This window comes from Carya illinoinensis, chromosome 15, assembly GCF_018687715.1.
Source record: "Carya illinoinensis cultivar Pawnee chromosome 15, C.illinoinensisPawnee_v1, whole genome shotgun sequence".
Lineage (NCBI taxonomy): Eukaryota > Viridiplantae > Streptophyta > Magnoliopsida > Fagales > Juglandaceae > Carya > Carya illinoinensis.
The window spans coordinates 40,455,351-40,474,695 of NC_056766.1; the positions used below are offsets into that span (position 1 = coordinate 40,455,351).

General features: G+C 32.0%; 1 protein-coding gene across 3 annotated transcripts; it reads right to left on the reverse strand.

Moving 5' to 3' along the window:
- Nucleotides 1-2,522: 2,522 nt before the first annotated feature.
- On the reverse strand, nucleotides 2,523-8,167 carry LOC122296457 (TMV resistance protein N-like). Of its 3 annotated transcripts, XR_006238549.1 has the most exons (3): nucleotides 7,511-8,161; nucleotides 4,748-4,901; nucleotides 4,225-4,427 (listed from the first exon to the last, which is right to left on the reverse strand). XR_006238549.1 is itself a non-coding variant. In XM_043106199.1 (2 exons), the coding sequence occupies exons 1-2, from the start codon at nucleotides 8,029-8,031 to the stop codon at nucleotides 2,801-2,803; spliced, it is 525 nt and encodes a 174-aa protein (XP_042962133.1). In that variant the 5' UTR covers nucleotides 8,032-8,167; the 3' UTR covers nucleotides 2,523-2,800. The 3 variants fall into 3 exon arrangements, 2 of the variants coding, with proteins under 2 accessions (XP_042962133.1, XP_042962132.1); XM_043106199.1 differs by lacking the exons at nucleotides 4,225-4,427; nucleotides 4,748-4,901 and adding an exon at nucleotides 2,523-2,804 and having other exon boundaries at nucleotides 7,511-8,167; XM_043106198.1 differs by lacking the exon at nucleotides 4,225-4,427 and having other exon boundaries at nucleotides 4,455-4,901; nucleotides 7,511-8,160.
- Between the last annotated feature and the right edge of the window lie 11,178 nt (nucleotides 8,168-19,345).

A 19,345-nucleotide genomic window follows, 5' to 3' on the forward strand; every position in this document is an offset into this window, starting at 1 on the left:
TATTGTGATTAATAAATCATATAACAACATTGAATGCTATCTCTCTCAATATTTATATCTTCATTTTATATGTCAAACCGTTAAAACAAACGGTATTAACTTTAACGGAAAAACAAGAAAAACCGTTAAAACAAGATTTTCCGTTTCATACACACTTTTTATATATAGAAGATATATATATATATATATATATATTTATATAACATGCAAGTTCACAGTTCCGATTAAAAGAGAAAATGGTTAGTCGTTAATTTTATATTTATTTTATTTCAAGTACTTTTTTATTTTATTTCTTTTCTCTTTTCCCTCACTTTCATTTTTCTCAAAAATAGAAAAATGGTTAAGGACCGTTTAGTTACACAGATGAAATGAGCTGTTTTAAATAGTAATGAATAAAATATTGTTATAATATAATTTTTTAATATTAATTTTGTATTAAGATTTGAAAAAGTTAAATTATTTATTATTTTATATGGATATTTGAAAAAGTTGTAATGATGAGTTGAGATGAGATGAGATTTTTGATATTGTGTAACCAATCTGGGCACAATCTTCATGTTATACAAAATTCCGATTTAAATAAAAAAAAGATATAGAATGTTGTATATATTATAGCAAGTAATTAGAATCCTAAATCTGCTTCATCAAATCTTATAGGGGAAATTTGAAACAATCCTATGGTTTTTGTTATTGGATCTTATTCCTATCTCTTACTTTTTTTTTTTAAGAAAAAATGGTTATTGCATCTCATAATTTCCATTTTTTTTTTTTTTTTGTTGAGTTAAGAGGCCCTAGAAATTCTTCATTTCAAAGCTTTGAGATCTATTTAGCCTTATATAGCAAATCTAAAATTTTTTTTTATAAAGAAAACTGTCATCATTCATTTATCAGAAAAACTTACATTTATGACCAGATTCATTCTGAGATATTCTCATATAAAACACGACATCATAAATCAAAATAATGTATTTGAAGCTCCATTAGTATATTATTTTCTTTTGTGATTGGTCTAATTTTCATTATTATTGATACTTTTTACAGAAAAATATTTAAGAGATATCACTCTCTGCCTAAATAGAGACTTAACCTCACCATTCATAGAAAGAGATGACTTAATCTCTAAAAACAAACATATGAGAGACGAACTCTCTTTTTATTTTTATTAACAAGAAGGAAATAAAAAAGAAAAGCAAAATATTATTTGAAAGCAAATCTAAATTATTGTTTGAAAGCAAAGTATAATCTTAAGAAATAATTCCACTTCCACTAACATAAGGTGCTTTACGTACAATAATAACGTGTGACAGCTTGACAAAAAGCTTATAGGTTGGCCACAAACTTCTTCGGCAGCTTCCTTTAGTTTTAAACTTAATAATTATATTATATTATATTATTTTTATATATCTTTCTCACTAAAATATATTTTTTTTTGGATTACAGAATCTGTCGGTCGAGAACTCAAAGCCAAGCCAAAATGGTGAAAAGATTTGTAGTAGATGCTGGTGATAAAAGGCGGTATCGTTTGCATTCTAGCTTGTCCTCAACAGTGTGAGATGGGCTTTTTTATTTTCTAATCCATCCACCAGTGGCAAGTAATGTAAATAATTACCTTGCGTAAGAATCGATTGGTGACCAGCTCCACGCACATAACATTTCTTCCCTCCCCATGATCCTAGAAAAATACAGCACTTCTAGCAACATGAAAAGGCTAGAAAGGGACAAGAAATCAGGTCCAATACATATCCTATTTGGTTAATATTTTCTAAGATACATGGAATGTCAATGGGTGCTAGCTTATTCATGAGTTACAATGAGATAATGTAATTAAAGTTCTAAACAAGCTGCTAATAGTGAAAGGATTTATTCCACAAACTTTTTTCATATCAGGTTTTGATTGATAAATATGCATGCAATACTTCAAAACATGCCCTGAGAACTCATGCCTTATGACCTCAAGCTATAATATGGCATAATCATGCTTCCTTAAAGGAAAATCAGCCTATCTTCATCGTTGGAAGTTCATTAGGAATACTAATCGGCCTTCTTCAAACTTTTATTTTTTTCATCCCTTTGTCGTTCAAGATCATCAACTCTTTAGTAGTGAGTCAAGGCTCTTAGGATCAATACAACCTGCTCAAAATGAGTAATGATCAGTGACCCTAAAAAGAGTGCTTTATCTCGAGAAAATATTTCTCAGTATATGTTCAGTTTAAACTTGTCTTGTAAAACTTTGAAGAGTGGAGATTGGATTTCCCCATAGGATTTGAAGACTAGTATTCTCAAGAGTAAAACACTTAGGTTTCAGTCATAGTTGGTAAATGATTGAGATTAACATGCGGCACATGAATCACTTTGGCCTAATTTGATTTCACAAACCTTTCAAACCGTCTCATCTCATCTTAACATCCAAATACCATTTAAACACAATTATTTTTTAATTTTTAATTTTTAAATTTTTAACTTTCTCATCTAATCATTACAACTTTTCCAAATTTCTAAACAAAACACAAAAAGACAAGTGATTAATAAAACTCTACTGGCTGCAATTCCTACCTGATAGATCTTCAGGGGCATAACCCATTTAACCATCTAGGCTCTTACATGTCTGTGTTTATGGTATTGACTAAATCTGGATCATCCCTCTGGTTATTGACAATAAATTCAATATTTGGAATGGAACAGTATTGTGACACAATTTTTGCACAACATACATCAACAAGACATAGGCCATCAAGGAGGGGGTGCTAGGGGAACAGAAGCATGTCTGCAGTTGGCATCCATCACATGTAGCAATGCATCCTCATCTGAAGAAAGTGTAACAAACTTATTGTTATTATAATTGAAGAAATGTTCTGCAAAAGAAAAATAGTTCATACTTTCTTATTTTATTTAGATTTTGCACCTACTGAAATAAAATCCTAGCTCCGCCACTGCCTCTGTCATGTATGGTTAGCCATCAAGTTAGGCGCGATTAGATACAATAGAATCCAAGAGCTCCAGCAAGATAACCACAAAATGGCAAGCCAATATTGGTGATACTAATATAGAAGTCTTTTAGTATGCATTAGTACATGACCTCATTAGTAACCAGTAAGTCTTTTAAGGAATTGGAATGTTTTCATGACAGGGATTATTATTTCCTCAAGAGTTCTTTCTAATTTTGAGACAGGTACAAAAATATGATAATAATCCCATCTAGAGCTTTAGGACCTTTGATCTGTATCATTTTGAGCCACACATGTTAAGAAAAAAAGCTCCACACAGATAACCTTTCTTCCCTCCTCTCCCTCCCCACCTCCCCACCCCCCCCCCCCCCCCCCCCCCCCCCCCCCCCGCGGGCCCTAGAAAAATATAGCAGTGCTAGCAACATGAACGTATACAGTTGGTGCAGATATCAAGTCCAAGCCAAAACGTGGAACAAACTTATGGAGCATCCAATTCCTTTGTCATTAAATGGTGGCAAAGCAATTCCCTTGTGTGTGAGTAAGATGAAAACACATTAGCCAAACCTATACAATGTGTTTAATTCTCTTAAGTCTTGAGCAATTCAGTTTGGAGCTTGGAAAGTTTATAAAATGACATTATCCAAAGCTTTCAGCCTTTTAATGGTGGCATTCTAATGCCTAGTATAACAATTCATCGAACATCCTTTCCAATACGGGAAATGGTCATCATAGTCTCATAGAAAGCTGAAAAGGTGAAAAAGGGATAAGAAATCAGGTCCAATACATATCCTATCTGGTTAACTCGAAAAGAATCCTAGAAAATTGTAATTCCTTTTATATTATGTTGTACAATTCTAACCTTATTAAACTTACCCTTCCTATGGTCATTAAGTCTGTAAAACATAGTTTTCAAGGCACTTAAATCTCCCTTTATAGATCTGGTCTTGGTCTAAAAGCATATTCTTTGAGGCCTTTGAACCTGTTTCAATATTCCTGGTGTATATTTATATACTGAAATTCTAGTAAAGGGCTCAGGGAGATTACTTCACTGCAAATTCCACAAGCATCCCTTTCCTTCATACGATATTTGAAATGAACATGATGCTTAGTTAGTAAACCCTCATCCCTTGTTGTTATGATGATTCGACTACCAGAACCAAACCAATCGCATTTTCCACATAATTTTTTTAATTGGTCCAAACAATCAACATCATCAAGAACCAAAAGAATTCTTTTGTGGCAAAGTCTCTCCATTATTAAATTGATTCCTCGATCGACATTACTAACTTTCAAACTTGAATCTTTAAGAATGTCAGAAAGAATTGTCTGTTGCAACTTTACGAGACCACCTTGATCTTATTTTGAAGATTCTCTAACATTTGCAAGAAAACAACTTCCTTCAAATTGATTAGTAATGCGGTTATACATCTCTTTTGCAATAGTTATTTTTCCAATTCCACCAACACCGAAAATCCCTATCATGTGTTTTGATTTTAAATATTCTCTAAATTGAAGATAATTTGTTTTCTTCTTTCATTGAATGCAGTTAACATAAATAGGTCATGGACAATGACCCGTTACACAACGTGGGGCAAACCCATTACTTACGGAATTAAACAAATAACCCAAACAGTTACAAGCACTAATAAAAACAACAACCCACTAAGGACCCACCTAGCCCACAACTTTTGACTAAGTAAAATACTAAATTTAAACAACTTAAATGAAACGACACAGCAGCAATATTTCAAGACAGCCTTCGTGCTTTTAGGAAACCAAAATCCCCAATCTCATAACATCATGCGTATGTCATTCTCCTCAATACATAATAGCATGTTAATATCTTCTACTCAGACTTTATTCCCATCGGAAACTCGGCAACATGCAAGTCAAAACGATTTGGTAAGGTTTGTTGAGACCTCTTGAACAATGTTCTGGATAAACTCATATTCGTCCCTACCAAAGCAAAAAGATTTAAAGAAGATTCATGAATTTGACTTAATCAACTTAAAAGACATGAGAACATGATTTAGGCACAATTTTATTCTCATGTTATAAATGACGTTATTGGCAGGGCACAAGTTATGCACTAAATGCAGGAAAATGAACCCTACCTTGAAATAGATATATGATATATACAATTTTAGGTTGTGCTAGTTTTGCATATTTTATTTGAAAAAAAAGTGAAGCCCACTATTAAAAAAATAATTTTTCTTTTTATATAAATCTCAAACTTATCTAAATTTTTTCAAAATGAGTGCACATGTTCTGAACTAACAACAGTTATAAAACATATGAATTTTTTTTGAAAGTGCAACAATTCGCATGGCTGTATAAGTACCATACCAAAACTATCATCATAAGTGCTGAATCTACTGATCGAAGAAGGTGCATATCAGATGGTCTTTATCAAATTGAAGACTTAAAAAAAGGTAAAAGACATGGAACTTTAAAAATAGTGGAGAAGCAAAGCCATGTACGTTGTCAATATTCTTTGTTCACTGTTCTCTTTAAAAATAGTAATGTTTTTCAGTACGTGACATTTATGTGTTAAAAAAAATGCAACCCATGTTCAATTTATACCGTAAGTTTGGTAATGTATTAATTTGCAACCTGACGTAAGGATAAATTTTACTTTGTACATTCTAATTTAATTTGACAATATATATCGAGAATGTGCTGCTAATCATAATGTATGCAATTACTTAGGGTAGAAATTATATATTAATTTATGGTAAAAATTGAAAAAAGACCGTAGTTCGATTGGGAAAATTGAAAAATACTATTGTATAAAAAACATTGATATTAACACAAATTTTTATGAACTGAGGACATCTGCATTTTGGTTATACGTAATGTAAAGCCAGATCCAAAATCTCAAGCCCAAACCACAACTAAGGCCCCAAAACCTTAGGACAAGGCCAGCCGATCCCTCTCTCCTTCCCCAGTCATCCGTCTTTCTCGTTCTCGTTGCTCTCTTTTCCCTCATCCACTGTCGCGTTCCTCCCCCTCTCGTGACCTCTGTGCACCGCTCTGCCTAGTGGCTACCGACCACACCCAAAACACACACGTAGCCGAGTGTCATCCCTTCTCTGCCACCCCTAGCTGCCGCCCACCCCCATCAATCACGAACGAGAACTATGTTGCTCGTGAAGTGGTTTCTAGTTCTATTACTAGCGTGAGCCACCTCCCCCTCCAACCACCTCTCTCTTCTCTCCCTCGACTTCTCGTTGTCTCTCTATCTCCCTCATCTCTCGGTCTAAACTCTCCCCCTCCAACCACCTCTCTCTGCTGCCACTATCCTCCATGCCTCGACACCGCATCTCCAGTAATCCTCTCTCTTCATCTCTCTCGATCGTCGCTCTCTCTGCCTCTCTCTCTGTAACACGAAACCCGGGTTCGAAAACCCTAGCTGCCGCCACCTCGCTGTGCCATGTCCGCCAGATGCTGGCGACGGTGAGCCCTTACTCTGTGTTTCCACACTCACTCTCTCGCTCTCTCTCATTCTCTCTTTCTGTCTCCGCCTCTCTGTCTCTCTCTGTGAAATTTTCCACCCGCCGACCACCCCACTACCTCTCACCAGCGTACTTATCCTCCTTCTGCCGTCTCTCACTTTCCCTCATTCCGCCTCTGTCTCCGTCACTCTCCATCCCTCTCACTCTCTGTCTCCGTCACACTCTCTCAGGCGGACGACTACCCACCTCCGCCATCCCTCCTCACACTCTATCTCACCCTCGCGGTTTCTCCACTCTCTCTCTCTCCCTCTCTAGCTCCGCAACACACATAATCTGTTTCTTTCTATCTGAGACCCACCACACCCATTCAAGAGACCACTGCGCCCTCAGCTGACGGGACGGGAATGACCACAGGAAGCAGCAGAGCTCGGGACGCCAGTGATCATCCAGAGATTCTTCCCTTCGTGTGTAAGTGGCTCTTGGACCAACGATGAAAATAATTTGTGATGTAAATTGTGAATTGTGATAAGTGAAATTCGAATAATTCATCACTTATCATCTCCAATTACCACGCATCACTCTTCTTTTAATTTTTTTTTTCAAACAAGCATGTGGGGAATGGATTACTAGGAAAACAACTCAATTAATCAAGAATAAAATAAATAAATAATAAAATAAATAAATAAAATATGTGAAGTGTGTGTTGTGGATGCACATGAAATTTTGTCTTGTGGCTGTGGTCGAGTGCCCTGAGAAGTATTTGGATGAATTGTGTAAATTATATGTGGGCGAGTGCCTCGTGGAGTGTTGGAAGAATTCTGTCCAATTGTTCATTTTGCTTCGTAAGTGTTGTGTTTTCTATAAATCTTGTTATTGTCATGTCTTATTGAGGAGATTTTTTTTCTCGTTCACACTGTTGTTCAGTTAGGAGTATTGGAATTTCTGATTATGGTACGGATTTACAACTTGTGATGTGTGCCGGAAAGTTCCCTCACTTCTACTGAATTACAACTTCTCAATATATATATATATTATTGTCAAAGGATGTAATCAGATCAAAACTAAAAAAATATATGAATAGATAAGAGGGAAAAAGGTAGTTGAAATTACTCGTTGATCTTCAAATGAAAACCGCATAGCCTGGCAGTTTGATTTAAGGCAGTCTTCCACCTCTGAACTTTAGCATCATCGAACTTTTCTTCATGTTTAGCGAACGCTGCTTCAAAACTTTCTTTTTGGTGTCGTACTGTCGATGGCTCGACTTTGTAATACACTGCTAGAACCTTCTGTTGTTTTGATTCTTTACACTCTAGGATCTTCAACAGCTCATCCAAACACCACGTCGATGATGCATAATTTTCAGAAAATATTACGATCGAAATCTTTGACTCTTCAATGACCTTTAGAAGTTCCGGTGAAATTTCTTCACCTTTTTTCAGCTCCTTGTCATCTTTGTAAGTGTTGATTCCCTTTCGAATCAAAGCATGATAAAGATGAACAGTAAAATTATTGCGAGTATCCTCTCCGCGAAAGCTTAAGAATACATCGTGATTTGATTGCGAGGTTAAAAAAAGAGAATTGGAGGAGGAAGGAGAGGAAAGGACTTCCGGGAATGCGATGGAAGAAGTCATTATGAATGTAAAGTAAAATTAATTGGAGATGGATCAGGGAAGGTGATGGAGGTCCTTATAAGTCTCGTTGCATGAGGAAGAACTTCCTGGCAACTTCCGCGTTGCATCATAAAAAGTTGTCGTCTTTCTGCCAAGCTTCTCACCCGTCGGTGGGAAAAATTATTATTTGTTATAAATTTCAATGGGAACATATAACCTCTTTTTTATTGTTATATTTCTCTTGGTGTTTAAAGTTGAAATTTGATCAGTATTTTATTTTATTTAAAAGCTTTTAAGAAAAAAATTTATAAATTATATTTTTACAATTTGGCATCATGTTAACATAAAAAAGCGAGCCCTCACTTTGCTTTTTTAAAAAGGTTTTACGCTTATTTGATAAAATGAAAAGTGCTTTTAAATCGTAGAAAATTTTAAAAAATTGAATTTTTTTCTTATTTTTTCCTCTCCCTCCCTCTTTTTATTTTTATTTTATTATTATTTGAGAAAACTACAAACCAAAAAAATTTCCTTCTTTTTATAGATCAAAATTAAATTCATTTACTGCAAAAAATTAAAAAATATATATAGTTAAGATATAAATCCCATAATAATAAAGTTTACTAACTAAAATATATGATTTTTTGTTGTAAATGAAATTATATAGTATCTTTTACTTTAGTTTTAATTTAATAAAATTCTAATTTATCACATCAAATCATATTAATTTATAAGTAGAGATTTTTTTTATAAACGAAATTCAAATAAATAAAAATTTTAAAATTTTAAAATAAAAAGTCCAAGAAAGAATATCATGATATCTTAGACATTAGAGGTCTCTCCCACCACACCAAATTTCCCTTATCTTTGTGTTGCAGGTTGGTAGGGACCATTTGCAGGCCAGGGTACAAAATACGTCCGTATCAGCGTGCATTAATATATATATATATATATATGTGAAAATTGAAACTTATAATTGAAGAGTATTTGTGTCTTTATATCTACAAACAAATTGAAACTAAAAATTACTACTTATTTAAAGTTTTTATCTATTCTTAGATTTAGATTTGAATTTTTCTTTTAAGTATTTTTTTAACATTTTTAATCATTAAAAATAAATTAAAAAATATATATATAATTTTATTAATAATCACTTTCAGTAAAGTGGTCTTCTCCTTTGTATGTGGGATAAATGATCACAACAGATGTGCAATTATAGAAATGGAGAGATTGGAACGTGGTAAATCTTCCCTTCAGGGAATCAATAAAGAGGAATCCAAAGTCTACAGTTGACACTACTAGACATTGATAGTAATTATTGTTCAGAAACGGCGTATAATGTGGGTTTGAGTCCCCACATGAGCTCCCATGCCCTTGCTTTACATAAACAAGTTCTCATTGTTTCTGTTCAATATTCGGATATCAAAAATTTGTAATAATTTTTTTTCGTATTTTTTATATATCTTATTAATACGATTGATTGAATTATTTTTTTAACATAAAATAATTGTTGTAAAATATATAAAAAGTATACAAAAATAATTATATGGAGCATGATTTAGATATAAATGATATCACGAGTTTCATTATGATTGTATATATCATCACCGAGCATCATAACATTATGTAAAAACTTGTCGGCAACTTCTTGGCAATTACGTGCATGTCGAATAGGACACACCGATTCGCATGACTAGGTGGGTTTTACCAATTTTCCCGATGTCAGATCTTCATCTCAATTTGTTTATGGGGATCAATTAATTCAAAGAGATGAATGGAAGTGGCCACTTGCCCACTAGTGTTAGTCTATTTAGCTAATATGACAAAAAATAAAAAAAATTATTGTTTATAAAAATAAGTCTAGATAAAGATATTATTATTGCCAATGTCTACGGATATTTGAGGAGAAAAAGTTTAAAATTTATTATGATATTTTTATTTACAGCGTCTCTTGACCCTCATCTCTCACTATATAAAAATAAAAAAAAAGTTACAAATGTGCTAAAGTTTCCTTGGCGCTCTTTATCGAGAGGTTGAACTTGAAATTGGGAAGTTTGAAGTAGAGATAAAATTTTGAATTTAATATGAGAGTTTAAAATATTATTTTTAATATTATTATTATTTTAAAATTTAAAAAAATTATATTACGATTTAGAAAAATTAAATTATTTATTATATTTTATGTAAAAATTTAAAAAATAAATTCAACATATCATTTGTAAATTTAAATTGATACCCACTTTTCTAGAAAATGAAAGACTGACTGCTTGACTCTCTTGGAAGTTGCCAAGAAAGAGCTTCATTTTTGCTGTATACGAGACTCGATGCCAAATATTTGGTCACGAAATATATATATATATATATATATATATATATTTATATTTTATCAAGCGAAGTTTTCCGACAGAATAGGCTTTTTCTTCTTGAGAAAATGGATCCATAATATCTTGATGTTATTGATATCATCATTAATTTCAGCACTGTGGTTTTATTCGACATGCACGTAATTGCCGATAAAATGAGTGATGCATGAATAATAAGTAAAAAAAATTAATTAGTTTAAAAAAGAATAAAATGAAAATATAATAATAAAAATTAGGATAACGTATCGTTTTAGATAAAAAAAAAATATTTCTCTTAGATTCATGAAGTACTTGATGAAGAAATTTGTGGCCGCGTTCCTTCTATGACCAACGCACTTAACGCTTTTTGTAAAGAATTAGCTGTCATGTGAGAAGAGGCCCACCACCAGAAGTTGCTGAAGAAGTTTGTGGCCAATCCATAAGAGCATCTCCATCCCATTTCTCATCTTCATCTCTATAATTTATCTCAAAATCACATTTTTTTAAAATTTTTCCTAAATTTTATTCATCTTTTAAAAACCTCCTACATCTCATTCTCCATCTCTATCTCTATTTTATTAAATAATATTTTTCTATTTTTTTTTATTACTTTTTTCTTTCACTTCTATTTACAAATTTAACTACTCAATATTTTTTCTTATTTTTTGAACTATTACTCTAGTGAATATTTTAAACAAAAATTTAAATTATTTTTTTGTGAATATAATAATATTTTTAAAATTAATTTTTTTATTTTTTCGTAATTAATTAAATTATTTTTAATATTATTATTTAAAACTATAATAAATATGAGTATAAAAGAAAGTGTAGATGATTGAAAAATTTTTTATTTTATATATTAGAATAAAATATTAATAAAAATAATTTAGGGAATGAATAGTGAGTTCTCAAATATGGGGACTTACTGTTTATTCCCTAAACTTTTTTTGGATCCGGATGTAGGGGGTATTTTAACCAAAATTCTAAAATAAATCCCAAATTATAAAAAATATAGAACTTTAAAGAACCGGATGGGGATGCTCTAAGGTTTTCCTCTTTGTAAAGCTGTCACGCGTTATTACTGTACACTCCTTGCTACAATGACTTTACGTTCTGTCATTGTCTTTCATTTCAGCTTTCTCAACTCTTATGAATATTATATTTTTATATACAGTAATTAAAAACTTTACGGATTATAATTTAAAGGATTTGGGTTTTTATTTTTTTATTTTATTATATAAATTAATATAATTTTATATGACATATTAATTTACTTTATCATAAAAATAATTTACTATATAAAATATTATATAAAATTAAGTATATTTATAAATTTATTTTTATGAAATCTTTTTATCTCAAAGTCATTTATCTATTTATTTATTCACAAATATGCTTTAAACGCTTTCATCTAACTGTTTGACAACTATTTAATTGGCTGATTCAACTTTGTTAAGCTTCATTACATAATATTTTAGTTTATATTTGTGAGGATAGGAAAGGAAATGATAGGAGACATGGAAACAACGGGAGCAGGCAAGTGACATGATGGGTAAAGGGAAGTCAGAATGGAAGTGGGAAAAGAAAAGAACCTGATGCACGCAAAGGGACTCAGGCACGCAAGGGAGACTGGTCACCTCATGGCAGGCTGGCATGCGCAGTGAAGAGCAAATAAAAGCAGGACCGAGGAAAGGGGGCTCCGGGAGAACTCAAAGCCAAGTGAAAGAGGGTGAAAAGATTTGCATTGGATTCTGTTGATAAAAGAAAGTATCGTTTGAATACCATCAACAGTCTGTATAAGAGGATAAAAGGACTTGACTTGGGTTTGGTGGGCATGTGACATGTCGTTCGGAAAGTACGGTTTTCACAATTTTTATTTTTTATTTTCCATCCATTAGTCTACTCTACTTCTTCATCTAAATTTGTTTCTACCGAACAAATCAAATATCTACTAAATATATTAGTTATATATATATATAAACAGCCTGATTGACAACAATATTCTGTGTCGGTTGGGAGGGATCTTTGGTCTGGTTCTCAATCTGACCTGATTGTATTAGAACAAATCATTTCAATTTATTTTATTTTTATTTATTGTTATTTATAAATTTTAACTTACAAATTTATTATTATTTATAAATCATTTCAGATTATCTCTAAATTCAAACGGAAATATCTCTTATCATATATCATACACATAATGAATAATGGCAACTACTTCAGATATTGGTTCTAGTTGGGAATTCATCAGTCTTTTGTTAAGAAAAGAGATCCTAAATCATGACCTAATAATCCATGAGACTGATCACATTCAGCCAAATATAAGTTTATAAAAAGGTCAAATTTTTATTAGTTTGAGTGAAAGTATATATCAATTTTAATATCAATGACGAGAAACTACTTATTAATTGGCAACTTCCTTGTGGCATCATGGAAACAGAACGTAAAGAAGGACAAAGAATTCGGTGAAACTATAATCCTTTACAAAAAGTTTAGGTGTTGGTAAACGACTGAAGTTTTGAATACCGTTTTAGTAGTTATTTTGGTTAAGATACTGAAATCAAATATTTTGATATTCATATTATTTTAGTGTTCTGTTTGAAAATAGTCTATATAGATAAATTATTTGTGAATAAATATATAGATAAATTTTTTAACTATAAAAAAGATTTTATAAAAGTAAATTTACAAACATACGTGATTTGATATAATATATTACGTAGAAAAGTTACTTTAATGGTAAAGTAAATATAATGTATTATATAAAATTAAATTAATTTGAAAATTTCTTTTATGAATCTCTTTATAATTATAAGATTTCTAAAATAAATATAACTCTAGAATTATAAAATTGCTATGCGAGGGAAAAATAAAAAAATAAAAATTCAAACCCTTTTAAAGTTATAATCCATAAAATAAGGTCTAGATTATGGGTGCTACCCACACCATACGGTGCGGGGTAGCCCCCCGCCCCCGCCCCCCGCCCCCGCATGGGGCGGATGGGGAAAATCCCCTCCGTCCCCCGCCCCCGGTGTGCGGGGGCGGGGTACCCCGTCCCACATGACGGGGTACGGGGTGGGGGGGCAATCCGTCCGTCCCCCCGGTCCAAAACCCCCACATACTCTCCCATAAATGGTGGAAGTGGAATGCCAGAGATGGGCAAGCAAAGGCAGAAACATAACGTATCAAATCAGAGAGAACAGGGTAGGGTACAAGGCCGGGGCACTCAAAGAAGGTCTGAAGAGAAGCTACGTCAAACACTGCGAGTATGTAGCCATTTTCGACGCTGATTTCCGTCTTGAGCCCGACTATCTCCGGCGAGCCATCCCTTTCCTCGTCCACAACCCCCAGATTGCGTTGGTTCAAGGTCGCTGGAGATTTGGTAAGTTTTACCACTTTGACTGAGATCATCATTATACTTTCGGGGCTAGAAGGCGGGACCGTGAACGGGCAACACCATGATCGGCGGCGAGCCTGGGAGTGCAGGCGGGTTGACTGGTCCATTTCGGGGCCAGAGTCGTAGAGAGGTAGCGTGTGTGTGAGAGTGAGTGAAGTGTTACAAATGTCGAAGCCAGTGTCGATGATTTTTCTTGGAAATCGTGAGAAATTTTGGAGCACCTCGAATCAGGTTTCTGGTTGAGGACCTGAGGTAATGGGGAGACAGAACGGGGCGGGGGAAAAACGGACCGGGGGGGTCCGTCCCCGTCCCCCGCCTCCGCTGGGGTTACACCATACGGGCCGGGGGGCCCCGCCCCGGCCCTGACGGTGCGGATGCCCGGCCCCGCCCTATGGGGGGGCGGGGCGAACGGGGCGGGGCAGCGGGTAACGGGGCCCCGCTGCCCACCCCTAGTCTAGATTGGTTAACTAAAATTAAAAATTTTATTTCATTTTATCATTATAATTTTTAAAAATTTATATATAAAATATAATAAATAATTTAATTTTTTTAAATTTTAATATAAATTTAATATTAAAAAATTATATTATAATAATATTATATTTATTATTATTTAAAATATTTCATTTTATTTATTACATAGGACCTTAGTTACTGTATTAGAAATATAGTGTACATAAGAGTTGAGAAAGTTAAAATGAAAGAACGTGACAATGTCAGATAAAGATGAAGTAGACTTGACGAGGAGTGCCCAATAATAACGTATAACAGCTTTATAGGAGATAGAAACATAATGTACATAGGAGTTGAGAAAGTTAAAATGAAAGAACGTGACAATGTCATGTCGGAGAGAGTCAGATAAAGATGAAGTAGATTTGACGAGGAATGCCCAATAATAACGTATTACAGCTTTACAAAAAGTACATGCATTGCCTACAAATTTCTTCAGCAACTTTTCTTTTGTTGGTGGACCTCTTCCCTTACCAAAAGCGTATACATTGCGGCATTGGCCACAAACTTCCTCAGCAAGTACTTCCTTGTGGTCGGCCACTTGTGGTCAATCATTCCTTCTTACTACTTTTTAACCCTTTAATATTGTAAATTAATTAGAACGTACATTTTGAATCTTGCTTTTGCTTTTTGACTTATTGACTATATTTTGCTAGAAATGATGTGACAATTTAATTTAGACCAAGGGTTGATTTTCATTGAGAATTAGGTTGCTTTTTAAATTATATTTTGAATTGTTAATTATTAATTCTATACGCAATTCTCACTAGTACTTAAAAAACATCATAGGTCAATTTGCGTTGCAGGTTGGTGAGAAAGGAAAGATCAGAATACTTAAGAAAAGATATTCACTAGTTTGATATTTCTCTTCATGTGTAAAGTTGGAAATTGAATCCTTTATTAAGAAAATAGATCACGTCTTAAATCATGACTTGATATATTTGACTATAAACACTACTTCAATTTTCCTGATAGTGAGATCTCATTGGGCCAAATACAAAGAATTTCGTTAAAGAAAATGATGAACAACTTCCTCAATTATTATACAAAGAATCTGTTACAGATAAGGCCTACTTTTATCTTTGGTGCGGAAAATTCTTCCGCCATTCTTTTCTTTTTTTGTTAAAAAAAAAAAAAAATCTATTTGATGTTGCAAACGGCAATATAAATGAAATCAAGGGAAATATTAGTATTTATTATTCTGATTTTTGTCTTTTTCTAGTTGTATTTATTGCTAATTAAATTAATAATCACTTAAAAGAGTTGGACAATATCTCCAAGCTGTGACTAGATTATTATGTGCAATATTCATCCCACAATACATCTCCAATAATATAATTTATCAAGGTCGTGACAACTGTCTAGATTGATTAACTTTCATCATTGTTGAAAAAATTAATTTCCCCCAAAGGCAACGATAATCAAGGAGTAAAAAGTTTAGGTCCTTGAGTCGTCATCATGAAGAAACGATTGTGATTAACACGCAATATACGAATCTCTTAGGGCTTATTTGGATAGTAAATTAAAATGAAATGAGTTGAGATATTTTATAGATAGTTGTAAAATATTTGAGTTGAAATAAAATAAGTTAGAAATATTTTACGGGATTTTGTAAAAAGAGAAAGATAAAAATTGAATAAAAATATTATAAAGTTAAAATATTATTAAAATAAAATTTTTTAATATCATTTTTTTGTGATTTAAAAAAGTTGAATTGTTTTTTTTTTTTTTTTTTTTTTTTTTTTGTCTTGAATACTACAAAGTTAAAATAGTAGTGATATTTACCACATTTCCAATACTACAAAGATGAGTATTGAAGCTGAATTTGAATATAGTTTTCTCCCCACCATATAGTCTCATACTAAAAGAGCAAGACCTCACCATATTAGATCTTCTCGAGCTCAATCATTAGTTATTACTTTTAACTATTTAATCCTGTAAATAAACTTATAGCTATATCACTACTAAAATAAATATAACTCTAGTAGTGCTGTATCATGACATAAATTGCATATGCGCATGGGAAAATATAAAATAAAAATCTAATTTATGTATTATATTTAGTTATTGTAATGTAATTCGTAATAGAGAGACATAAACATAGTGTCGGGTTGAGAAAGTTGAAAGGAAAGTGACAATCCTAATAGGTTATAAAATAGTAATGGTAGAGGAGCCTGAGGGCGAAATGAGGACCGCACAATAATAAAGTATGATAGCTTTACAAAAGGGAAACCTTTACCCATCCATGGTGGTGGGCCTCGTCTCACGTGACAGCTAATTCTTTACACAAACTTCTTCGGCAAGTACTTCCTTTTTACCCATTCATGGACAATGGTGGTGAATGTGGTGAATCATTCCTTATTGAATCTGAGAGAAATATTGTTATTCGTTTCACTTTTTTTTATCTTTTTTAATCATATATGTGTTAAATATTTTAATATCAATATTAATAATTGGATCTTTAATTTTTTATGATCTACAATAATAAAATAATAACAGTTAGAAAACGTACATCTCTCCATTATAGTTTGATAATGAATCTAACCTAATTATAAGAGAAGGATCACTCTAACAACTTCACTTCTAAGTGTCCCTCAATGGCTAGAGGCACAATAATATTGTATGTGAGAACCCTTTAACCCTTCAGTGTTATTTATAGATTTATGACCATCAAGAAATCTCAGACTTTATATCTGACTATAATTAGAGATATAGAATTTTAATCTTATCTCTTAATAGTTTTCTTATCCCACTATGACTCATCTATTAATTGATAAGTTTTGAACTATTCCAAACTCTGTTAAGATGGGTGTGTGGGACATAGAATTTAAATAAAACTCTTACATCTTCTTACTTGGCCAATACACCCATAAAATAATATTTTCCGTTTATTGGTTTATCACAGGAAATTAATCATACTGCGCAAATTCATTTCCTGAAAGTATCATAGCTCAAAACACATTACATGAGTTCTGTAATATCAATTTTAAATTAACTACCAATGCGAGCTATTGCAATAATTTATTATATAGTCAACAAATTCCCTTCTATGTATCACAACACCAGTAACCAATTTAACACAATCTTTAAGATTTGATATTCATCATTTTCACATATTATATATTATATTTTTTTTTTTATTTTTCTTATTTTATTCTTCTTAAACTAATTGATTTTTTTTTACTCATCATTTATACATCACTCATTTAGCAAGAGAAAAAAAAAATTATAGATAATATGTTATAAAAGAATGAAGAGAGAGAAATTTTTATGCTTCTAATTAAATGAATAATCACTCAAATGTCAACACGTACGACATGTATATTGATATAAAATGACAATATCAGAATTAAATTATTTTCTTATCGTTTTCGATGCTACCGCAAAATATCTATCATGTACATAAAGTAAAATAAATTTTTTATTTTAATTTTTTAATTGAATAAAAACTAAAATTAACATTTTTAGTTTAGGTAGAGATCTCGTAATAGTAAAGTTTAAAAATTAATTAATATGAATTTTTCTTATTATTCTTATTTTTTAAAATATATCATTAAAATTTATTTTCTTATTTTATATATTAATTTTTATAATAAACTATATATTAATTTATTTATTTATTTTTCGTGTCATTTAAATAATATTTTTTACTTTTTTTAAACATTTCTTTTTTACCAATAAATTTATAATATTCATATATATTTTTATATTTACAATATATTATTATATATAATATAATATAATTCAGTCCTATAAACACAAAATAATTATATTGTAAAATTTATAATATCCATGTTTGTATAATCACATATTACTCGATATGTGTACAGTGGATGAATCGGTTAGTTATTAATGCTTGCTAATTAAGAGGTTCTAATTATAACGAGACATGTGTAATTTGTTAGTAATAGAAAAAGAGTCGAATTTGTTAATTCCTTACAAGTAATCAATTACTGATTAGTGATTGGTACAAACAAGTGCATTCTAATGTCGAGTTTGTAAATATCCCCACAATTAAAGGGTCTTGCTCAAAATTAACACGAATGATAACATAAATTAATGTTCTTTTAAAATTACTTTTATTATAAAGTAGATTTAATATATCATATGAAGTCATGTCAATTTCTGAATTTATTTTTATAAGATTTGTTTGTGGTTTTAACACTTCTCAATTGTTTAATATTCTGCTTCCCAATAGTAAATCCATGATATTTACAGCTTCATCAAGCTTTGGGACAGACCTAACATTTAACTGTTTGAAAAAAACAAGAATTCCGACTTCCTTTTTTTCAAGAAATAAAGTCATGATGAGTTTCCTAGATACCAATCAAAAGGCCTTTCAAATTAGTTTATAAATTTTATTCATGGAGTCCCATATTTTCCAAAAAATAGAAAGTAGAAATTTTAACTAAGACCTATATTTGAGTGCTGTGAAAGTTGATGGTCATGGTTTTTCATTTGCTCTTGCTACAGCTTATTTGATTGCGTCAAAGCTCTTACATGCTTTCTGTACCATAGCTGAAAAGTTATTTTTTGCTTTTTAGTGTTGTCCAAAAATTTAGTTTTGTCAAAAAAAGATAGAAAGAAAGAAAGCGGGAGGGAGAGGAATCAATTTGATAAAAGAAAGATTTTGCCGCAAAAAGATTCTTTATTTCTTGATGATGTCTATCAGCTAGACCAAGTGGAAAATTATATGAAAGATGTGATTGGTTTGGTTTAGGAAGTTGAATCATCATAACAATAAGGGATAAACATCTATTAGCTATGCATGATATATATTTAACATATATCATGAAGGCATTGGATCACAATGAAGCTCTTCAACTCTTTAGCCAGAATGCATTCAAAAGTGACAAACCTAATGACAATTTTGTGGAACTCACAAAAGATGCACTAAGCTATGCAGAGGGTCTTCCACTCACTTTAATACTGGTCAGCTCGGATATATAATAGAGATATATCTTGTAGGGCTGTTCATCCGGGCCGGATTTCAGTTCCGGTTTTCGGTCCGGATAAAATCCGGGCCGATACTCGAATTTGAAAAACCGGATTAATCCGGTCCAGGTACCGGATTTTAAATCCGGAACCC

Bases quoted from the DNA above. Each gene is read 5' to 3' on its own strand.
- LOC122296457 (XM_043106198.1), bottom strand. From the start codon at position 8,031: ATGACTTCTTCCATCGCATTCCCGGAAGTCCTTTCCTCTCCTTCCTCC. The intron at 4,902-7,510 runs GTAATTTCAACT...TTGCTTTGGTAG, and splicing joins TTTCATTTGAAGATCAACGA to GGACGAATATGAGTTTATCC.